This window comes from Leptosomus discolor, chromosome Z (genome assembly GCF_034619465.1).
Source record: "Leptosomus discolor isolate bLepDis1 chromosome Z, bLepDis1.hap2, whole genome shotgun sequence".
In the NCBI taxonomy this organism is placed as follows: Eukaryota; Metazoa; Chordata; class Aves; order Leptosomiformes; family Leptosomidae; genus Leptosomus; species Leptosomus discolor.
In genome coordinates, this window is record NC_141419.1 from 31,062,908 (window position 1) to 31,087,944 (window position 25,037).

The 25,037-nt window shown below is 37.9% G+C and overlaps 1 protein-coding gene across 1 annotated transcript in view; it reads left to right on the forward strand.

The window, feature by feature from the left end:
- Positions 1-25,037, forward strand: part of EPB41L4A (erythrocyte membrane protein band 4.1 like 4A) — a 136,949-nt gene that overhangs the window by 60,186 nt on the left and 51,726 nt on the right. The window contains exons 3-9 of the mRNA XM_086479612.1: positions 4,450-4,501; positions 5,604-5,682; positions 9,326-9,423; positions 12,406-12,526; positions 18,471-18,558; positions 21,513-21,601; positions 21,882-21,945. Coding sequence (XP_086335738.1) covers positions 4,450-4,501; positions 5,604-5,682; positions 9,326-9,423; positions 12,406-12,526; positions 18,471-18,558; positions 21,513-21,601; positions 21,882-21,945 — 591 coding nt within the window. The remainder of the gene's footprint in view (positions 1-4,449; positions 4,502-5,603; positions 5,683-9,325; positions 9,424-12,405; positions 12,527-18,470; positions 18,559-21,512; positions 21,602-21,881; positions 21,946-25,037) is intronic.

The following is a 25,037-nucleotide window of genomic DNA, read 5'->3' on the forward strand; positions in this document are numbered from 1 at the left end:
ACTATTAGAAGCTAGACATTTTAGAAGATTGTTGATCATTTAAAACAACCTAGACAAAGCTGATCATCAGGTGAGTCAAAGGCAATAAGTGCAAGCTTTCAGAGTGCAGCAGGATCAGCAAGGTATTCACACTGGTGATTTAATACTAAATATAATCAGTATAACTTCAGGTTCTAATAAAGAAAAGACAGGAGTATTAAATACCTGCTTTTGTGTAGGAATTACCCCATGATTTATAAATTTCTTATATAATAAGGCTATCTTGAGCTTAGCACATTTAGATTCTTTGCACTGAACATTTTCAGAAAAAAGCTGACAAAATAATTCCAGTCATTGGTGGTGTCTTAGATTGTGAAAAAATCTTGATAATTTCAGATTATAATAGAAAAAAGACTGATTTGCTCTTTGAAGTTGTGGTTTTCCCTGTTGCAAATGTGAACAAAAACTGGTATGTGTGGCATGATGGGTACAGCTTCGTAAGAATCTAATTAAGACAGCCCAGGATTTAGTTTCAAGTTAATAGTTTTTTCTCCACCAGACACTTAATTGATTGATACCACAGCAAACTTTTCAACCTAGCTAATATTTTGTTTCAAACAGGTTCATGGAATTTGACCCAGGTTTAACCCTACGCAAATACAAGGAATGAAGATTCCAGATTTGTGGAAAAATGTTTGCAGCCATTTAAAATGCTAAATATGAAATACTGCATACTGCTTACACATCTGGCTTGTATGGAAGCCAGATTTGTAAAAGTACAAATGACAATAGAGCCCATCTATTCTTAGATATGCTGTACTTAAAATATCTTTTTTTTATAAGTTCTACCTAAAAATTAAAAGCTTGTTGTTTTCTTTAATAACATTTTACATTTATAATCAATCTTAGTAAATAAAAAAAAATTAAATACTAAAACTATTTGGTTTTGTAAATAATGATTTGTAAAGTAGTAGCCATCACTTTAGTAATTGCATTGATTGGGACTATTTAGAATTAATTATTTTTTCCCATTTTTTCTTTAACTGTTAATTTCCCCTTTCAGATTCACAAAATTTATCCCCTGCAGTTAAATGTGTGTATGCTGGGCCCTCCATCTCTTTGCGGCAGTGATGAGCTCTTTATAAGTCAGATAACCCTTGCTGTATGTGCAGGAGAGATACAGGTGGGAAAGCACTGAAAAGTGGCACACTACCTGCCAAATATGTAAAAAGAGAGAGGCTGTGTATTGGAGCTACTTTGGCATTCATGAATGCAGGGTTTGTTGTCAGCACCTACTGTACGAGTGTGTGGGATTAATAAGACACTCTGCTTTTTTTTGTGCCACTCTCTTGGCATTTTAACATGTGAGCTCAAAACTGTAACTATACCCTACACTATTTGTATGTGTATGCAAACATTTAACAGGTATCTAATACACATTATTATGCGTGCGTGCATATGTATTCTTAGAGGGCTCTGTTGTTGGGGTTCTTGGTTTTGTAAATGTTCTCATATTTATTGTCTAATGTTGGCTTGAAAAATGCCTTTTAATTATCCATGAAACTCCGTTCATCTTTGGCTCACAACTAAAATGTTAGAAATCTCCCTCTCCTCCCCCCATCCCTTGCATTCTTCAGGAAAATTTTGGCAGCCTTTGAAATAATAAATAGCTACATAGTGATTTTAAGTATGGGTTTGTGGCATTGCCTCAATGCTAAATACTTACCGGAGAAATGAAAAGGCAGGGGAAAGTCTTGCCTGTTCCCCATCACTCTCTGTCCCAGCAGTAAACCAGTCTGAGCTGAAGAGTTTAATTTCACCTATGCAGCATGTGGATCTCAAGGCCTGTGATACCCTCAGAAGAGTGTATTTCTTTGTGCCAGCTAATGCTTATTTTCACTAGCATGAGTAGCAGCAATCTGTGTTACAGGGATGAGGGCTGAGAGTGCCGTTCCTCCTGTTGGCTCAGTTTGGGGGAAGGAAAGGAAATGTTTAGTGGTATGAGTGACCAGGTTTGTTCCCTCTCCTCTCTTCAGATTCCCTCTGCATCTGAACTTGCAGTTTTCCCTCTGAATTTTGCCCCCCTCCCCCAAGCTTCAAAATTGCCTTCAGAAGACCATACAGAGAATATCATCTGACTTGCCAGTTGATTACAGCCTGGTGAGAATTAAGAAGTCTAATGCAACTCTGTTTTGATTATATTGTCTACATGTGTCCATACTGTCTTTAATTACTTGTCCAAATCCTGGTTTGTGTCATGGCAGCCAGTGAATCATATGGATACAAGAGGCAGTGGAGTTCAGGTTGCAGAGATAACCAGAAATCTGCAACTGTTCTGTGCTCGACTAGCAAACTTGAATGATGATCCATCAATATCCATTATTTTTTTTACAAATAATCTATCTACCTGTGCGTGTAAAGCTAAACTGCAAAGAGGATGGTAAGGCAATATATCTTGAAGCCGATTTCAGTTCAGGAGAACTACATGAAGGAGTTATTCTGTGATAGATTTTGATCTGATTTTGAAAGAGGATAGTTTTGGTCTCTTGCAGTGTTAACACAAAGCTGTTGATGATCAGTTAGCTTGACAGTATGTTCATACTGTGATGCCACTTTTGAGAAGAGGTCAGACCACATTCTGACCACATTGCATAGCCAGAACGTGCACTGAAGGGTCATTTTGCCATTTTTCTGCCTGTTGACTGTAAAATCTGTTAATCAGCTTATTGTGCTAGCTCAGATTATTGCTGATTTGGAGTTCTAATAGGATGTTTGAACAAGCGTGACAAATTTTTCTTTCCTTCCTACTTTCTGTTGAGGTGAAGAGAGTTTATTTGAATAGCTATTGGTTGTATTTGATACAAGCATGTACTGATTTTTTTTTTTTCCTTAAAAATTTAGGAAATTTTCTTAACAAACATTCCAGGATTTGAAATAGCAATGGCTAAGAACAAGGCATACAGCTGTTTTTATTGCAGGTGGATCAGCACATAATGGAGTAGTTTGTTTTCGTTGATAGTTGTTTATAACCATTTATGAAATCAGTCGCTTGAGATTTTCCGCTCAAATGGTTTGTAGTTTTTTTCCCTCCCTTTTTTATGCTAGTCCTTCTAGTAGTGAAATTTTTTAGTCCAGAGAAATTCTCTGGATAGAAGGGGGAGATTTTTTGATTAATTGTTTTGTTCTTATTCTCTATAGGGTTAGTTCAGGGGTGCAGGTAAGGAGTTTCTTTGTTCATTGGTCTATGTAGTTCCTCAGTTAAAAAAGGTGTGGGTACTAAGGGAGTAAATTCAATCTACCTTAATTTACTCTTTCTAGCATCTGTGTTCTGCTGCCTTTTTATTTCCAGTGTTGGAAGAAGGGGTATCTATTTCAGCTGGTCCGAAAAGTTTGTGTATGAGGGAGGTTTGTGAATGACTGAAGAAAAGGCAGATGAGAGTGGTCTTGGCAGCTGCCTCTGCACTTTCTTCCAAAACTGAATCATAGAAATGTCAAGCTAAGAAAGAAATAAGTAGCTGGAGGGATTAGAAGAGCAGGATGCTGGTGACCTATGTAGCCATAATGCGAAGTACACAGCTGGTGTGTGGTCAGCAGTAACACCAGGATAACTTTTATTAGAAGTTTGGCAAAGGTGGGACAGAGTAATCAGTGAGAAATTATATTGCACATTGTCTGTTGATCAAATGATATGGAAACCTGTGTAACAGTTTATCCCTTTGCGGTGTACTAAGTGTACCTCGATCATCTCTATGACACATTTGTCCAACTAGTACTGTAAACTGTCCAGTGGAACAGTCTGTGGTCTCCCTACCTTGGTGCCAATTTCCAGTCATCCTCTCCCTCTCCTACTAGAAACTGTTTCTGAAAATTGAAAGTAAATTTTCTTTGCTTCTAGTTAAGCTCATTTCTTCATACTTGGTGGACATGAATAAAAATTGATTGCTATGTTCTTGCAATTTCTCAGGTGTTTGAAGAGTGCTGTTAGGCCTGTTCTCCACTACAGTCTTTTGTTTTTCAGAAAACAAGTGAAACCCCTTAATTCTTTCCTTGTAGGTCCTGTCTTACATGCTTTGTTGTTGCTCCTGTTGAGAGTTTTCCTGCTTAGGTTAATCTCCTAGGAAGAAAATAACAAGGTTGCACATCCATATACTGGCTATAGCACATCAGGCAGACACCAACGGGTACTCAGTATGATGCTTCTGTAGAACCAGCTTGTCATGAGCCTGAGATGTGGTGGCTCTGACCGAACAGATTTCCTTTTAGGAAGACCCCTTCCCCCAGAGAAGGTACGCAGCATTAGACTTGTACAGACAGTGTTTCTTTGATCAGAACCTGGCATAAGTTTGTCATTAGCAGGCTGAAGTATATCAGTCTGCTAATAAATATCCATGTATGAATAAATATAGAATTGCAATTTTCTGTGTTAATTTTCCCTGTTAAGTGACTAATTTCCATAATTCTGTCTCACAGTACTGGCTGGATCCTGCAAAGACTCTTGCTGAACATAAAGAATTGATAAACAGTATGTATTTAATTTGAACTTTAAGAACGTAGCTGAAGATGAAGTAACAGAGGCAATGTTCCATATATACATTCTGTACAACATTTCTATTCAAGTCAGTTTGAGAGTTCTTGAACAAGTTTATTACTGCAGTTCATAGCTGTATCAAAATTTCACACATAGATTGAGCGTACCATCATTTTCCAATAGTTTGTGTGTTAGTTGTCCAAAGATTTCTCTGTGCTTAAATTTTACTCTAGAATGATAAATGGTGCTATTCTTAGCTTGTATAATTAATTTTATAGTAGCTGTGGTACCTCTATCATACTGCATCATATTGTAACCAACTTAGATTCCTTTTTGATTCTAAGTAGGTCCTCTTACTGATGATAGTGTCTGCTGTTACTGTCACTCTTCAGATATCACAGATGCAAAATCTGTTACTTTTATTGTAATTAAAGAATATGGTAAGATTATTTTACTTAAGGATTTGGAGACCTTCTGTAAAAAGATGTAGAAGTGGAGCATGCATGGAATTAATGTAGCTGAAAGAATTTCTGTACTGAGCTATCTGAATCTTTCAGGAGAATAACATTTTTAAAAGGTGAATTAGAAAAGCTGTTATTTATTTATTTATTAAAGTGGCACATAACTGAAGTTGCCTCATAAGATATTTGAATGTGTAGAAGAGGTTATTATTCAGTATTATTAGTTATGACAGGAAAACACATTTCATGCACAATTATATTTTTTGAAAAGTTTCAGTGAATAAAGTATCTAAAGATCAAAGTCAAGCAGTAAACCAAAAAAAGTATGTTGAAGAAATAGTAAGTTAGCAATGAAATCTAAAGTAGAATCGTCAAAATAAGCAAAAACTCCAAGAGGACAGACAGGCTGTGAATAAATAAACACAAGAGTAGGAAAATAATAATAAAAATCCTTTTCTTTTTTTTTTTTCCTCATGTGTAATGAGTGTAGATGTGGGGATTTGTTCAAACTTTCAAGTTTCATAAAATATTAAAATAGGTTTCTTAGTAGCTGTTTTATAGTCAAGTAGTAACATTCACAACAATTAACAGTTCATAACAACTAACTTTTACATCAAATATTTTTTTTCCCTCAGCTGGACCACCATACACTCTGTATTTTGGCATTAAATTCTATGCAGAAGATCCATGTAAACTTAAAGAAGAAATAACAAGGTATGGTATTCAATAAGAGTGTAGTTTGTTGATTTAAGGGTAGCAATCTGTTCCAGCCAGGTGCATATTGTTGGTATGGCTGGGTTGGTTTTTTTTTTCTTGAATATCTGAACTTTTTCACTTGAACATGTATGTGTAGGAAGAGAATTGTGACGGGCTTCGCAGTGGTTGATATGGACAACTATTTGGAAGCCCAAGATTAAAAAGTGCTCTCTGGTGCATCAAAAAACAAAGGGACTTGATGTGCATTTGTGGTTGTGTTTTTTTTTTAAGGAATGCATTGTCACATCTGCATTTATATTGTGCTATAATCAAGTTTAGAGTTTATGTGGATATCAAATATAAATACAGGGAATTATCTTGTTTATTGGCCATAGCTTAAATTCCAGAACTATTTTTCGAGAGGATTTCTTTTGGTCTTTCTAAAAATATACAAAGGAAATTGAAGAGTTGCATGCTTTTGATTCTTTTAGCTAAGCTTGTCCTCTATAAAATATAAGGATGCACACACTTAACACATGCACGTCCCTGCGCACAGGCACATACACACACATACATGCCTGAACTCTCACACCCAGGGTTTTGTGTTTGCTTTATTTATGAAATGTCTCAGACAATTAGTTTTAGGTTCAAAAGGAAATTTGAGAATTTGGGTAGGTAGGTGGACAAAATTACTATGCTGGCTTGGATTAATAAATGCCAAAATATTTCTTTTGATGTCCTAGGAATATGACACATGAGAATTCGCTAGCATGCATGCAGGTTTTTAATTTTACTTAATCAAAGGTGGCAGTTGTTGCAGCACAGGCAAAATATTTTTATTGTACCACAGTGAGAAAATTCTTTTGTTTCCATGCTGGCACAGCAGGAATGGAAGTCTCCAATATAACAAAACTGAGGCTGGCCCAGTGGAAATAATGGACACTGTCTTTGCAGGTAAAAGAGTGTAAACTGGCTGCAATGTGATGGCCCTGTACTGTGAAAATTTGATGCAGTTTTCCTGTACTTTTCCAGAAGCACTGCCAGCCTGGCTCACAAGGGAAGACACATAGCCCTGGGAAGGGAGCTTCGGCCACCAAACCCGTTCTAATTGCTACCAGCAAGGCAGGGTGGATTTCTGTCTGGGAAATGACAGGGGCTAAATTTTCAGAAATTGTTTCTCTTTGCCTTGTGATAAGGTCAGTCAGTGATTCGTGCTGCTGTAGGTGTGTGAATCTACTCAAGAAGCATTTTAGTATCATTAGTAAGCCTCTGTTCATGTCTGCGCAGCATTTGGTCATGCAGTTTACACCTTAGAAGGCACAGAGGGACAGCATAAGAAAGAGATATGTTTGTATCTACAATCTTCAACAAAACACATTGAATATTCAAATGCCCTCAACATTTCCGAGCATTTATTCCTGTAGGCCCTTAAACCTTGAAAGGAAAGTATACCTTTTAATAATAATAATACTACTAATAGTACAACCTCCTTGTGCTTAGGAAGGATTGAAGGCCCCATTTTTCTTTATAATAATTTGCTGCCAAAGTGTGTAATTCCAGTGATGTGTTAACTCTTTTGTGCTAACTGATGTGTTTCTTTGGAGTATGTGTTTGTTATTTTAATGGACATGAAAGCGAAGTCTGTTATTAGCTGTTGATGATCTGTGGCATAACATGATTACCATTTGCAAATAATGAAAACCTGTCAAATTTGTAATTGCTTTACAGCAAAATCTGTCTGGCTTATAAGCAGAAGCTAACACTGTGGTGATTCACATTAACATTTGCTGGATGTGCTTGCTGGAGTAAACTAGTGCTTAGGCACTATTATATATGCATGACAGACTTGACAGTGTACAAGATGAGAGTGCTTTAGCTGCGAGTTTGGACAAAAGGCCCATTTTTGTGATGAGCTTCATGGCTTCAGTGGGAACTGAATTTCACTTTATAGGAGTCACGTAAGCACTTAACAGTTGGCTTTGACTATTTTTTTTCAGGGAGGTGGTGTTTTTTGCAGTTTCCTATCCTACTTTGTTTTGAGAGTACACTATGAATGTAAAAATATAGATACCTGCTACATAGAAAAGACATTTGTAGCATCATCTGGTGTGAAGCTCCACACTGTAGAGGTGGAGGAGCTCTAACAGAAAGATGGGTGCATATCAGAAATGCATTTCATGTTAAAAAGAAGATGCTATATGGTCCACAGTAGTAAAATCATCTTTGTCATTATCATCATTCATACGGAAAAGATTAGTGTGGGTAGGACTGGCAAGTGTGAGCTAGAAGCAGTACTGAGGTATTGCTCAGAGTGAAGAAACACTGAGTGTATGTGCTTAGTGTTGCCTAATGCCATTCCCACAGCATTCTTATACAATGCCCTGGACCTTTAAGGCAGAGGGTATTAGCCATTTTTTAAAGGATGGACATTCCTACTATAATATCTGTCACAGCATAAATTCTGGGGGATCATTATCTAGAAAGACACTGTCTTTATTCAGAGGCTCCTCTGGGCTGATAATGTCTAGTAAATTTGGTTGGCTCTTAAATGATTTGTGGATCAGTTATCATGTAACCTGCAGCTTGTAAACTTCCCTGAGATCAGTGTAGATGCACTTCGAATTTACACATCGTTCCAAGATGCTTTCATAAGTAACTTTTATTAACACAGAATAAATTATTTGCAGTGTGGCTGAATGGCTCTGCGTAGAAAAAGCTGAATTTGTGAATAATGAAAAAGTTATGTGCTTGTATGGATGACCATTGTTTTTCTTTAAAAAGTTACCTTCTCAGTATTGTTACCTTTTATAAGAACTTGGTTCAAGAAATTTGCTTAGGATGATGTGAAACACTGCGCAAATCTGTTGTAATATAACCGGACAAAATCCCAACATTGTTTTAAAGATATCTTATAAATTAGTATGGGGAGTTGCAAAATCAAGCAGATCCTTTTTGTGATGGCTTGTTTTCTTGTCTACTTTTCCATCTGTTTCGTGCATATTGTTTCACTGTAAGTGGTCTCAGTACATGCTTCATCGAGTGCGGAAGCAGGTTATGACTTTGAAAATTACGTTTTTACCCCTGCTACCTCTATTCCACAAAGGAGAGTACCCTGTGCTATTACAGTTAGCTGCTGATAGTATGCCTATCCATCTTTTTCATGGGGGTATGGACTCTGTCAAATCTGCTTGCTGCTCTGGAGTTGATAATCTGGTGTGTGGAGAGGAAACCTTTGAGTAAAGAAGTCTCCAACATCCAGTTCTCCCTTACGTTGATCTACTGATCAGGTTATACTTCAGCCCTCTGATAGATTTCTTGTTGAATTTTCCTTATTCCTAGCCCTCTTCTCCACTTTCTGACTGCTCTATGAAAGTCAAGAGAGAAATTACATTTTTAGGTCGAATATGAGTTGTATCTGCACAACATAAGCAGATGAGAAAACTACAGAGTGCTCCCCTACCAAAGTTCTTTCACTAGATTAATCTTAGTTGTTACTTCAAGGTCAATAGGGGAAAAGTCATTCAGAGAGGAATACAGTTTTTGCCTGTCACATAGTTATGGTATATTGTGTGTCTTTAGTAAACTGGAAGATGATGAAACATTACTTGGTGTATCAGACTCAATATTGAAATAAAAAAATTGTTTTCTCTCTGTGTTTTAGGTATCAGTTTTTCTTGCAGGTCAAGCAAGATGTTTTACAGGGCCGTTTGCCTTGTCCAGTCAACACTGCAGCACAGCTGGGAGCATATATAATTCAGTGTAAGTTCTTCTGGCCAACTGAGAGCGTATTTCTTTTAATTCTGCCTTATGATTAATTTTAAGTGGTGACCGAAGACTTGACTAACACTTTATGCATTCATTTCAAAACAGAACAAAACTAGTATGACTGATTTCAGCTAAAGAACTGTAAATAGATGACCATACCAGATAATGTAAAAGCAATATAGAAGTTAATGTAAAGAAGAAACTGAAAAGCCAGTCGGAAGAGTCTGCCAAACAATCTTTGCCTTGCTGAGGCGTATCTTATCATGTACTTAAGACTTTATGACTTACTGTGGATTGCATATAGAGTATGACAAAACCTTCTTCAGGAGATTTACAGATTTGATGGGCTATTGTCAGCCTCCAGCCAACAAAGTCTGTCAAATAAAAGATTCTTTCAAAAAATACATTGTGTCAATATGAATACACCTGTGCTTGAAGGGAAGATGTGTTTTAACCTGAAGTGAAGAATTTTAATTCTGTCATTTATCTGCGTTCACCCATCAGTAGTTAGCTTTTCACAAGTGGATGTTATATCCTCCATAATTGATAGCACTAGCAATCAATTAGAAAGGAGCTGTCTGTCTACCATTTATTTATTCCTTTCATATTACAGCTCAAGCTCTATATTCAAACACAATTGGTAACCATAAATCGGGTGATGAGCCATGCTGGGACCTGCATCTATAATTTGTTTTATGTTAAATTTAGATTTCTCATAAGTGATATGTATTAAGTACAAAGATTATTTCTATTATTGTTGTTCCAAGTATGACTCAACAACACTTAATACAACATGAAAAATAGTTCTCCTTTCATTTCCATTTTAGAATAACAAGACAGAATAACTTGTGTATGAAATAGGAGCGGGCATTATGCAGAAATTCACGGTGTGTTATACATGTTCATGAAAAGCTAAAATTTCAGGCAGGGTTTATTTTTGTACAACTATTTTTAGCTTAATTTTTCCATCTAAGAAATGTGACATGTCATAATCTGGAAGACTTCGCAATGTACATTTCACTTTACTGGCATATGTGACTTCCCTGAAAATATACTGCAAGTATGAAGCAGGAAAATATGTAATAGTGGTGACATCTTAATGATATTATGAGAAATGAGTAAAGAGAATAAATTCTTGTCCTTTAGTCATTTTGTAAGGTGATTAGAGTATGGGGAACTGTTTCGGTATAAAACTCTGTTCCTGTGATTCTAATCTCAGATATTCTATTGGAAAACAAAGAGGAAGCTCACGTGAGAGAGGAGAGTTAAAGCATGACGTACAGTGGATTAAAGTTAGTCATGGCACCAGCAAGCATGCATTCCCATTGACTCTGTAAAAAGCTTTGTCCCTTTATTTAGGGCCTGTAGTTGTTCAAAGTATATAAAGACACCTCAGAAATGTCTGTGTCAGACACTGAAAATTTGAATCCAAAGCATCAGCACTGAGGTCAACAGACTTTCGGGTGCCAGACTACTTTTTTCTTTTCCAAACTGAGATGAAGTGTGTTTGTGGGTATTCAGTAGTAGCTGAGAACCTGTGCCTCTTTAATGACATCAGTGGTGTCTTTCCCTGTGGAGTTAGCAGCTGCTGAGATCTGAAGGAGGAGTCAGGGCCACATGTTCTTCTAGAGTCCTCTATCCATATTCTGCTTCACGGGCCCTGCTTTCACCATTCCGATTGTTGCCTGGGTGTCATCTTTGGTCTCCAGGGAGATCCTGTCCGTAACACATGAATCATTTTCCTCCTTTTGTAGTCAAAGATGGCAGACTATTATAGTGGCGATGGTGGAAAAACCAGTACCCATGGCACAATTTGCAGAACATACAGATTTTAACTATTGGGAATGCTGGAGTTGTTGCTGTTGTAGTCATTCCTGTTCTTGTTCTTGCTAGGGGCAAGAACCGTATCATTTTTATGGAAGCTTTCTAGAGAAATTTCTCAACATCTCCACTGAGCAGATCGCTGTCTTCTTGTAGAAACATCATTAAGTTCTGGAAAAAACAGGAGTTGCTAGATGAGTCTTTCTCTTCTTGGCTCTTGAAGCCTCCTTTTGCCTATGTTTTTGGCTTAGTGGGCATTGGATAGAAACCTTCTGTGAAGCTTTTCTCAGAGAAGCCCAGTCTGTGCAGATTTTACTTAGGGTTATTAAAAAATTGAAATACTAATTTTTGCGGAGTTTCTTGGATAGATACAATTATAGTTCAGATCAGTAGAAGTGAGTTCTGACCAAGGTCCATATTTATTTTATAATTACATTGCAACATGTAAACTGATATGACTAATGTATTCAAATTCAGGGTTCTTTCAAAGCAAATTGTATTGGCTATTCATTATGTTCTTTTCTTTACAAAAAAATTTCAAAAGTTATTTTGATTTTGAAAATTAATTCAGTGTTCAGGAAATAGATTGAGATTTTATTAAAAAATGAAGTCTTGTTTTTCCTCACAAGAAACTATGCTTGTCTAGAAGGGCATACCTCTAGGAGTCTCAGGATATTTGTCTCCATTCTCATTCCCACACTGACATTTGTATTAGGAGTCCCAGCAAGAGTATGGATCAGTTCTGATCAGTTCTGTCTGTAATATTACAGCTTATTGTGAGGGCATAGATATTGGAAAAACTAGACTTTTCTTCTACACTTGTTTACTATGCTGCCAAATAATATATGTCATCAAATTTCAACTTCACTGGCTTGGACAAAATTATATCTAGTCCTATAGAAGAGGTAGATCTCTCACTCTTGAAACCTTCTATTTCTCTTTTAAAAAGACTGAAGGCATTTTTTCTTGTTTTTTTTGTGTGCTAATACACACAGTTCTGTACTGTCTTTTGGTTTTTTAACTGACTGCATGGTAAATTGACAGTCAGTTGGAAAGAGGTGGCTTGGCACCAATGGGTGGAATATATTACATATTTTTTGATTTACATAAAGTGTTGAAAATACGTGACCTTTCTTTTCTTCTTGTGTCCTGTAGCTGAGCTGGGAGACTATGACCCCTATAAGCACACTGCAGGTTATGTCTCGGAGTACCGCTTTGTTCCAGACCAGAAGGAAGAGCTGGAGGATGCCATAGAGCGGATACACAAAACTCTGATGTAAGAATTTAGTAATATTGGAACTTGGCGGATAACATCAGATTTGGAGATGCTTGGTAGGTGGGGAAGGGAGCAGCTTGTGGTGCAGAGTGGTGGTCTCTAGACTTGAGGAAAGAACACAGGGCATCCAGTTATATCCCTTAGAAATAGAAAACATTTTACATAATTGGAGTTGTTCTTTTAGGAACTGAGTAGACAACAACTGGAAATATGATGTCTGTCAGACCTAGGTGTGGGTGTTTCAGAACCAGCAGTTTTAATAGCTCTCCTGTTTCCTCTTAGTTTTGTGGTTAAAAAGAATGAAATAAAAAATCTGTGAGTTTAGTTCCCTGTTCCAGGACAGATTTCCAGCATAATTTTGGACAAATTGCTTATTATGCCCATGCCTCAGTCTACTGCCTATAAAATGGGGATAATAACATTTCTTTTCTTTGTACTGCCCTTGTATTCAAATGAACTGTTAGGACAAATGCATTTTTAATCTAATAATGTACAGCACCCTGTACAATGAAGCCTCTATTTTCTTGCCAGATCCTTAACTGGGGTGATGAAGCAAGTGCTTGTAGCAACCTGCATGAATCTTTGTGGGAGCAGCTCACATTGCAGGAGGTATCAGAAAAGCTATTTGTATGCCCGTGGTTTAAGTTGATCATCTCAGTTACAACATCTGCGTGAAGTAAAGAGACAATTTGGTTTTACAAGGATAAACTTTCATTTTAGTAACCAACATATCTTACATAAGACATATTGGCAGTGGTCAATATAAAGGATTCCACTGTAAAGAAGAAGATGTGATTTCTAAGAAAAAAGGCAGCACCTAGAAGCGTAGTCACGAGGCAGCACTGAATAACACAGGGCGTTCAAAGTACTGGTTTCTAGACACAAAACAAATTCCAAAACTTTCATGTGATCTTAAAGCAGTGGAAATGCAGGGTATCTGGTGGGCCTTGAAATAATTTTGGTTTAAGCTGAACAAGGCATTACAGAAATTCACAGGCATTGAAACTGTACCTGATAACGTTTCTCATGTATGAGAAGGAGCTGAGAAGGTGGGAATAAGCTAGAGTTATGGTAATTGGCAGGGGCAACTGTTGAAGAGATTGCAGGAGGAGAATGTTAGGCACACTGCAAATAGGACAAAGAATTGCAGAGATCTGAAACACGTATGTCAACAAACATGCCATCCCAACTTAACCTTTATAAAAGTTGTAAAAGAGAGATTCATTTTTATAATAGAGACATTTCATAATGCAATTCTCCATCTTCCAGTTAGTGAAATAATAATGACCTTGGACGTAAAACATGTGAGTTGTACTATCATTGACACTCCAGATAATCTCTGCCTAATGGTGTTTTTCAAGATGATGCTTTGGGAGTCAATTGATTTTCTGTCAAACTGCAATTTGTGCAGACAATACTTTCCCTTGATTACTTGTCAATGGAGTGGAAAGCAAAACTGCAATAAGGACAACCAGGAGATGGACTGGAGTACCCAAGAGATAAGTAAAGCAACATAAGCACTAGTAACCTCTGACCCCATTGGTTCTGTCAGTGCTTTAGAGAGGAACAACAGCAGCAATAGAAAGAGAAAAAACATAGCAATCTTGTAGGGAAGTTAGAGCAAAGGACATAATTTCCAGTAAAGAAAACAGAGCCAGAAAGTGATCCTGTGTGAATATAGTTTAAATACTAGATCCTTTTGCAGCAGCTGTGTAAGTGCTCTTCTTGTAGAGAAGGTTTAACTCTACACTGTCTCTAGGCTTACAAAAAACACAAAAAAATTCCCCAGCAATTCAGAGCTGCTTTTTGTCCCACTTACTCATTTTTAGAAATGGTCTTCTATGCATGACACACATACTTTCAGTGAGATTCATTTTAGACTGAAGTACTCTGATGTATGAGTAACAGAGGCCAAACCACCAGTCACTGTGTGAAAGCACTGCAAGTCAGAGAGATTTGGCTTCCCAACCTGCTTCTCCAAATACTAGACCACAGTGCCTTCAAAAATGAAAAACGTGAAGTTGGTTTTGAAAATAAAACATTTGCGAGAAGTTTAACCATACATAAAGCCAAAATAAACATTTGCTTGCTTATCTCCAAGTTCACGTTCCTGATAAGTGTAAAGAAGCTTGTTCTAACAAATCAAAGTTCGGTGCAATTGTGATATAAACATTTATTAAGTTGAGAGCAATAAGTAACATGTTATGAGTATGTTCATCATACCCTTTGTCAAAGTAACATAGAGATAATCAGAGATAGCCATCTTGTATGTAGATCTAGATTTCTTGATTCTCTTGCTATAATGAAGCCACAGTCTGGATAAAGCTTAAGTAGTTTCTTGCCTGTAGTTTTGCATGTAGTGTTATTTGTGCCTTGTTTAATGAGAATAGGTATTAACTAAAAAACGCAGCGCCCATTGCCACATTGACCTGAGCTTCCTCTTTCACGGAAGAGAGTCTGTTGTTCAATAATTATTTTTATGTGGTTGCCTTACTGCCTTATAGCAGTTCATGTGTTGTGGAGAACCTTACTGCAGGTCCTTTTGTGAAGTAAAAAAGTACTGTTTTGGAAACTGAGTCACAGAGAGTTTGTTTTCTTCAACATCATAGAGGCTGTGTTTGAGAAATGAAGCTTGAGATGAATTGCTATGTACCAGGCCACTGATACTAAGAAACTTTCACTCCTCTCTTTCAAGTTCCTGTAGGCATTAGTGTAGTAAATCAGATTAAGACCCATTTGCCTCAAAAAGTTTATAAACTCGTATATGAAATATATAACCTTGAAGATGAAATTCAGAAGCTGGGGCAACAGTGGTTGCAAAGAGGAGTGATAACTGTCTTAACACTGTCTTTAGTGCTTATTGACCTAGAGCTGTGATAGTCTTTTGCTGTTTGGCTGCAGTTAGGCGTCAGGGATTTAGAGGCACCAGAGAAGAGAGTGAAACTAAGGTGTACACATTGCTAGTTCAGCCTGACTCTCATCACCAGCACTGCCAGCATTGACTTCTGCACAGGTGACAGCAGTCTCTTTAGTTAAGACCTTTGAAGCTAGAATGTCTGAGGGCATATCCCAAAGTATCTCACCTACCACAGGCATTTTAGGGACAGGGTTGTGATATGATCTGGAAGAAATTCTTTATCCTTTCTGGAGCCCAGCATGGAAATGTGTGGGTTTTTTTCAAGACGGATGTGGCACTGCATGTACCTTGCTTCTGCTAGTTATGTCCAGATAAACTGGCTTTGGTTGAAGGTTATGTCCCAGATTTTACGTGGCACACTAGCTATTCAGGGATTCATTCAGGATACAGGTTTTTTTGAGCAAGTTTCTAAATCAAGTGACTTGAGGGAAATCAGAGATGGGGGGGGGGGGAGGTTTCTGACTTCATCCAGTCTCTGCAGCCTGCCTACTGTGATTGTTGTCCCATCTATAAACCAGCATGACAATCCCAAGGTCAGATAGCACGGTGAGGTGAACTTATGTTGTCGTGCATATCTGAAGGAGCAAGCAAAAGCTTCAGGCCCTGCACTCACGGTGCTGTAGGAGGGATATGATCCCTCAGTACAAATGGGAGAGCTTGTATTGGCCCTCTGACATTGCTTGGTCCAGACTGCAGCAGATCTGGGACTGATACTTGATAAGTCAGCCGTTTGTGTATTTTGAATGAATATTATATGCTGTCAGTGGGGCTTAAGGAAAGCTAAAATGCTTCTGATAGTTAGCTTTGAGAGTAGCTTCCAATACTGTTCAGGGCCATCTGTGGCACTTCAGTGCTCTTTATGCATCTAAATGAGCAGTGCATGTCAGCTGCGTGGCTGTTATATTGCCTGCTCTGTCATTACAAACTGCAAAGATTGTCTTGGTTTCGGGGTATATTGTCAGGTTGCATGAGGCTGAGGAGAATTTGTGTTCTCACACATGGTTAAAAGGAAACACTTACCTTTGTAATGGTGGAAATTGTTTCTGTCCTTGATGTTCTCCTCTCCCCTTCATGTTCTGTCTTCTCCATCTGCGTTTGGGAGGACTTCTTCCTCCAGCTTCCATTTGCTTCCTTCAGAAGCTCCAGTTCACGTCTTTACTTCCTTTAATATTTTTTGCAAATACACTTTCTTAAAATTATGTATTATTGTGAAAATATTTATACACACGCACACACTTACTTGGCATTTGAGCCTTTTGGTACTTTCAGAGACAGGTGAGAATAGTGGGATAAGCACATCAACATTTTTCTAAGTAGGTTCAGTAAGGAAACATTAACAGTTTATATAGTGGTATTTAAATTGGTGTTGGATTCTAGCACTAATTCAGTAATGGGGTGATCCACTTTGCTCAGGATTGTTGTTTAGCCAACTGGGGAGGTGAATGCCAGTGAACATTTTGCTTACGTTTCTGAGAGCCGCCAACAAGATTTTAAAATAATCAAGCTGTTGAGTAAATATTTATAGCAGAAGTGGATAAAAGACATGTCAGATGTGACAACGATGACGTGCTGAATATCCCTAGTGTTCTGCATATTCTGAATACAGAGATGAATCACAAATCTACTGAGAAATCCAGCTTTTGAAAAAAGGGATTTCTCTTACAAGCTTCAGGTCTGCTGCTTTTCCAGGAGTCCTTGGAAAGAAGGGCTAACACCTGAAACAGTATCAGTGCTGCTAGGTGGATAAGGTGGGCTGAAGCAGCCCATCTCCCAGTTACAAAGGAGGTATTTTAAATACCTATACTATTGCATTCATGCTAGCCCTGCTGTTTCACATCTTTAAGGTGGGATATTTTTTCTTCCTCATCAGGCATGACACAAAGTTGGGAAAACTTGGAAAGTAGCTGCTAAGCTGGAGAGAATGGGGGGACAAGAAGCGAGAATGTGCATATTGCAAGATTTTTCCAGGTCTTGAGTCAAAATGTTGAGCTCTTCTTCATACCTTGAATTTGAAGGGTAGCAAATGCAGTGAAGTATTTCCCCAAAAGAACAATCACAGAGTGAAGCAGGAGATGCATCTTTTTGAGTTGATATTTTCACAAGATGTGCTGTACTTTCCCATTAACAGTCCCTTAGCTTTCATGGAAGTATTAAAAAGGAGTGAAGATTAAAATGCAGCTTCAATTATTTCAGGCTTGCAACAGAGTGTCTTGCTCTTATATCAATGGCAGTTACTAAGGGAAGAACAAATTAAATTCTGTTGAAGGCTTTGAATTTATTTAGTCATTTTGTAATTTTTGAAAGTAAATCTTTCATCAGTAGTGTCAAATATGTTCCTAGTAGCCTTTTTTGTTTCCTCACCAATTTTCCTCTACTGTTTCCTACCAGCATGTAGGTGGTGGTAGTTTTAAACTGATGAATTGATATTGCAGATAGGAAGGTAAGCTGGATCTTTGAAATGGGTAATCTTCTGAGACAGACTCCAAACTTTGTTTTCACAGTAGCATACTTGGATATTACCAGTTGGTGTGACTTCCCATAGGCAAGATTTTATGAAGAAAGGAGTATTTTATCTGAAGTCATGAACCCTGCTTTCAGAAATCATTTGTAGCTTCAGCACTGCTATGGGGAAATGGTACCCCATTCATTATTCCATTCCTGCTTTATTGATAATCATGTAGTTATTGGGAAAAAAAGTCATTTTGCATATTCAAGCATAAAAATTGGGTGTCTGAAGTGTTTTTGTGACAGCAGGGAAATACAGCCACTGTAGTAGGCATACGTTATATATATAATAGCATATATCTATGATAGGATCTTGCAGCAGAGAGTTGAGTAAAAGTTTGTGCCTACTGCCCAGTCTCATGGAGCAAGCTGTATGTAAGTACGCTGCTGAAAGGATAATGACAGTCTAAATAAATGGTAAGAAGAGTTGCATACCTGTCCAGCAAACAATATTTATTAATATAATCTATTTTAATATGTTGACTGGAAGTGCAAAGTTCTTACGCAGAATTTTCTTTACAGGGGTCAAGTTCCTGCTGAAGCAGAAGTGAACTTCTTAGGGGTGGCCAAATCCCTGGAAATGTATGGAGTGGATCTCCATCCTGTTTATGTAAGTATTGTTTAAATATTTTAAACTTGTTAACAATGAAAAAAAAATTCTTATACTAATGTGGGGGAGAGTGTTTATATAGTTTAGTTATCACAGAATAACTTGAAAGGGAACACTGTACTTAGGAAATGCAAAGGAAGACTATTTACAGACTGAGGGGATTCAGTCATTCATGCGTACAGATTCCTGTTGAGGGACCTTGACAGGCTGGAGAGGTGGGCCTGTGCAAACTTCATGAAGCTCACCAAGGCCAAGTGCAAGGTCCTGCACCTGGGTCCGGGCAATCCCAAGCACAGATAAAGGCTGGGCGATAGGTGGATTGAGAGCAGCCCTGGGGAGAAGGACTTGGGGGTGCTGGTGGATGATAAGATGAACATGAGCCAGCAGTGTGCGCTCACAGACCAGAAAGCCAATCGCATCCTGGGCTGCATCAAAAGAAGTGTGGCCAGTAGGTCGAGGGAGGTGATTCTCCCCCTCTGCTCTGCTTTGGTGAGACCCCACCTGGAGTGCTGTGCTCAGCTCTGGGGCCCCCAGCACAAGAAAGACATGGACCTACTCTGGTTGATCCAGAGGAGGGCTACAAAGATGCTCAGGGGGCTGGAGCACCTCCCCTATGAGGACAAGCTGAGGGAGTTGGGGTTGCTCAGCCTGGGGAAGAGAAGGCTCCAGGGAGACCTTATAGCGGCCTTCCAGTACTTCAAGGGGGCCTACAGGAAAGGTGAGGAGGGACTCTTTATCAGGGTGTAGTGATAGGACGAGGGGTAACAGTTTCAAACTGAAAGAGGGCAGATTTAGGTTAGATATTAGGAAGAAATTATTTTCTGTGAGGGTGGTGAGACACTGGAACAGGCTGCCCAGAGAAGCTGTGGCTGCCCCCTCTCTGGAATTGTTCAAGGCCAGGTTGGATGGGGCTTTGAGCCACCTGGTCTAGTGGAAAGTGTCCCTGCCCATGGCAGGGATCTTTAAGGTCCCTTCCAACCCAAACCATTCTATGATTCTATGATACCTAACTGTTTTCAGATGAAGGGTTGTGATTGTGTTACACATATAAAATATAATCAGTTATACTCTGGGAAAAACAATTCAGATAAATAAGGAATAATTAGTGCCAGTGTCAGGAGAGATGAGAGAGGGTTATAACCTTTGTCTTTGACACAAAAATTTGCACGTTATACTTGTGTAAATAACAGCAGGTATGTCTTGAAACCTTTTCAATACTATTGCAAAAACTAGGGTGGGGTAGCAGCAGCATGTCTGGCTCATTTTAATATTCATTGTAAAAGTTTTGCCAAAGATCCAGAGTACATTTCCAGCTTTTCCTCTGCTGTATCATGCAGCATTGCAATTTGTCTGTATTGCCTCAGCAAAGCTCTCTACTTCTTTTGTAAAACAGAATGTATGTTGGGATTGGATCCAAGTCATCACCTGGAGGCTATGTGCTCCTGGTGGAAATATCATTCTATCTTGTTTGAATAATAGTGCTTGTAGCAGGTTTTTTTGAATTAAAGAAAATTGTAAGTTCAGATGGGGAGTTGTAATGTAGAAAGTTCACTGAGTTAGGTATCAGTACTTTGTAAAATTACTTGAAAGAAAATACAGAAATCAAGGTGTTACCAGAAGGTTGAGTATGTATTTCCTGCTGAAAATTGTATAGCCTGCAATATGAAGTATTTTTTAGTGAACCCTGTGACTTTATTGTATTCATATCCTATACTCTGTGTCCCTCCCACCCATAGAAAGCTGGGGGAGTTACTGGAACGAGATTCAACATGATCCAACAAAATCGCGTTAGATTAGCAGAGCCTGGAATTTTTTTTTCGCAGCTTGCTTTTGCTGTGCAATGAGATACCTGCCTGGGCAGTGAGAGGAGAGTTGTAATATGCCCAAGCCTAACCCATTAATATCATCATTTCTATTTATATTGCAACAGCAACAGAAGCCATCATTTGAGACTGAAGCTGCACGCATGAAGAGATGTAGTTCTTTTCCTTGCTTGGTCATTTTGAAAGTAGAGTTGCCTTTATCGGTTAGTTCACTGAGAAGCACAGGCAGAGCTTGCCAGGTGTGCTTGAGCTTTTTTGCATCAGTAGTTATGCAGAAGGACATTCTCTGCAGTCAGTCCGTCTCATAGTTGATATTTTTTGTGGTTCACACTGTGCTGGTTTAGAGCTTGCAGGGGTCTTCCTCATTGCCTCAAGTAGGCCGATGAAATAGGTTTTGCACCTGACTTTCTTTTAACCTTATGCATTAAGGTTTGCACTTTTTCAAGTGTAGGGCACATCAGATTTTGATTACTGACCGTAAACTGGAGGGGTGGGGGCCTTTTGCTGCTCAGCACCGGAGTTTTCATCCTGTTCTCTCCCAACATGGTTTGTGATTTGGATACTGACTTCAGGAATGGTTTTCTTTGGAGGAGATGATGCATGCGGCTGTTCCTTGCATGTTGCTACCCGTTCTGAACAAAAAAATGCTCTGAATCTCTCAAAGGAGCTGTTTTACTTGGTAGCAGTATGCAGGTGATACTATTTTTGGAGGGAGAGGGCAGCTGTGAGAGTATATTATAGTAGAATAGGTCAGAAAATCGCTGTTTACCTTCAGCTGAAAGAATGTCTGTTGCATTCATGTCTGAATAAAGACTTTAGTTTCTCAGTTTTGGCCATTTGCCAAACAGCTGAAAGTAATTCCTTAAAAATAAAGTTATTTTTATTTTTCACCATGGCATATGGAATCTCCCATTCCTTCCCTCACTTTGATTCTTTCTTGCCTCTTTGCCTGTATGCCTACAAGTTCTCGTATCGAGGTTTTCATCAGTAGATCGAGTACTATTTTCCCATTTGCACAGAGAGTGAAACCGTTTGTTCAAGTCAGTCATCAGGTTGAGTTCCTCACTAGACCTCACTGCTACAGTGATACAACTTGCAACTGTATGAATGACATACGTCTTTATTTTCTAGGGTGAAAACAAATCTGAATATTTTTTAGGATTAACACCTGTAGGAGTTGTTGTCTACAAGAATAAAAAACAAGTAGGAAAATATTTCTGGTATGTATAATTTAAATGTGCAGTCTGTGCTAAAACAGTAACAATATTGTTGTATGGAAATGTATGTTTTGTGATATCTATCTGAAAGGTTAATTGTATCAATAAAGAAAAAATTATGCTTCGAATTCCTGATCTTTGTCAGGATTATACAGATTTTTAATTCTTTGATAATCCAAGTATTGAAAAAAATAGTTCACCTTTACCATAGTCATGCTGAAATTTTGAAATACTGCTAATTTCTAAAGGCTCATAAGTTCTGTCTTTTTTTCCAATATTACAGGCCTAGAATTACGAAAGTTCACTTCAAGGAAACACAATTTGAACTTAGAGTCCTGGGAAAAGATGTAAGTTTTTATTTAAGCCTGAAAGAAAAAGTAATCTTAGGTCTAATGAAGTGGGAAATTTTGTATGTCCATCAAAATATAATTTATTCTATTGAAATTTACTGGAAGAAACCATCAAAATGAAATTAATTTTATTGATAGTTATTGCAAGAAAATTACCTTATCCTCATGTGTGTTATGTTCCTGATGGTGCTTGCAGTTTGATTAAAGAAAAACAAGGAAGAATGATTTACTGTCCAGTTTTGTAGGCAAGGGGGGAGAACAAGGCAGAACAGTACTGTAGTAAGAATTTTGTAACAAACCTTTATTAAATAATAAATATATAAATATTAATATTTAATATTAAATAATAAATATATAATGTTCTGTAAATTAGAGTAGACTACTACTGCAATGTCTTGTTATGTAGTGCTTTTAAACTAGGCTAAATCCACAAGGAGAGCTAATACTAACCAAAATAAGCCGTTAGGCTCAAGTAATTTTATAGCTTGGAAACAGAAGCAGCCACATAATATAGCTCGAAACCTATTTGTCAGAGTCTAACTTCATTGTGCTGTTAGACCATTTGAGAGAAAACAATGTTGGTTCTGGTGGAGCAGGTTCATAGCAAGAGAATAGGTTTTAAGACAGAGTCAGTGGAAAAAAGAGGAAGATATTTATCACCTATGAAGCATGTGGGACAGGGGGTGGAGGAGGAGAGTGTTGAGGATGTAGTGAAAATTACGAAGTGTAATAAAACAAATAGTTGCAGTCAGTCTGTGTTTTTTGTTATCTGGTTGAATTACAAGTTTAGTTTGCTGAGGTTTTTTTTGAAAATACTTTGTAATTCTCTTTGGAGTATCATCACTGAAAGTTTATCGTTTTAAAGAAGTATTAACCTGCTGGTAGTATGCCCCTTTACTGATTCTCTAGGTATCTGCATTCTTCTGTGTAGTGGTTTGATATGTTTGGTACATTCTGGGAAATGTATTGTAACCCCTGGCTAGTTGTCTTGTTTCTGTTGTGGACAACATTCCTTGTGCCCCTGCAGATGCATTAAGAAGTTTTGCTTTTGTTACTCCCAAGTGGTTTGTTTCTATTTGGTGTGGTGATCAATGGGAAGATTATTTCTGATGGTGTGTTTGTTGAAATCGGAGAGTTGTTTGAAGGCTGGGGGAAAGCTGGGAAAACTTTTCTCAATGTTGCTTGTGAAGGGTGAATGCCTGTTCATGTATAAACAAGTCCGAGTTTGACTTAGAGTGAATTGCATTGAAGTGATGCTGTAGTTTCTGTTTGATGCCACATATGTATAGTTTTTGTCTGAACTATGTGGAATTGCAAAGGTTTGACAAGATGAGCAGAAAACATGGAAACTTTGAAGGTGAGGTGAGCAGAAAACATGCTTAAGTTGAGACTGTGAATGTTGATGGCTGGTGAACACTCACTACTGTGATCATAAGGCAAACACTTTGACAGCACTTGGTAATTTCAAGTTTCGACAGGTATTTTTAGGAAATTGTTCAAGAGAACAGTAAGTACAAGGGTGTGTACCATCATTAAAGTCTCCTTTGCAACTAATACTCATTTGAAGTGTTTTTACAGTGCTTTGTATCCTAACAAGATCAGGAAGGGCCAAAATGGCCCAGAAAAATCTTTCTCTCCCTTTTTTTAAAACATTCTGGTGCTGGTACTTTGAACAAAATTATGTATTGGAATAAGTAATCAGTAGTCTTAGTCTCTGGATTAAAGCTGTCAGAACAACTTATGCTGTCCTGCATCCAGAGGAGGAAAAGCTCATCAGTGTAGTTATATGACTGTATATTCCAATACCCCTCAAAAACTTAATTCACGAATTTCTTTTATTCCTCCATTTTTTTGAATATCACTTTGTCCTTCCATGTGGGACATGAGTCTGCAGTATGTGATAGCTGAGTAAACATGCCATTTTTATGCCATCCTGCCTCCTGGAATATCACTTTACAGCCCAGGGATTTAATACTTTCCTTGTTTCAGAAGTGGCATACTGTGACTAGAATGTATTACATGTTTCCAGTTAGTTGGAGAGAATGCCAGAAAAGATTCAGGAAGAGAAGAAATAATGGAGACTTTCCCATGTCTTAGATGGAGCTTTATGTCATATAACGAAGGAGTTAACAACATGTAATAAGACTAACAGATTATTTCTGAGTATATTGAGTGCTTTGTGTTTTCCATATTCTAGTGAAAACTCTGTGCAGGCTGGATTTTGTTTCATGTTTCTACACACTAGCTAGCTTTATTGATACTGATAGGCACCTTTCACGGGTACACTTGCTCATCAAGAGGAAGCTGTTGGTGGTTTTAGTACCAATGAAGTGTTGCTCTTCTACTGCATGGGGTTATTTGTGGTAACTTCTTTTTTCACCCTTTCAATAAATTTGTCCGAGATTTTTTCAAACCTACCAGAAGAATTTGAATGCGTACTTTCCACTAAAGGGGTGGAAGTGGACATCCTGATCTCCTTGATAGATGACAGGCATGGCAGTTCAAATATACAGGTCCCTGTCCTTAGGCTACCTTAAAAAATATGCTGTGATGTACCTGTGTCAGCCATATTTACGGCTGCTGAGTTTGTTGTTTACATGGTCCCACTTTTCATAAACTTGATGATGTACTGAACAGAAGATACTTAAGCTTGCTGTCTAATAATAAAGTAAGGTGCTTCACCCTTCCTGTTTTGTAGTGTAACATCTTGTACTTTTTCACATCTCTTCCATGAGATTTATTATAATGAATGTTTATATGACTATATATTTAACTTCTGTATATTTAACTTCTTTATATTTTTCCTCCATACCTTTTGCTATTGTGTGCAAGCATGACTATAGATATTTTGGTTTTATATTTCACTACTTTGCTCGTATTATATTTTTTCTCCCTGAGGTGGTTGCTATTGTACCCTCATAAACAAAATAGTGGCCTTAATATTTGGCCGTCCATGACTTATCCTGACATGTGAGACTAATGACCTGGACTCGCTGACAGAAACTCTTTTTTCAGTGATGTTAATTATTGAATGAGTATTTCATTGTCCCCTGAGTGTACTCATGCTGTGAATTCTGAGCTAGAAACAT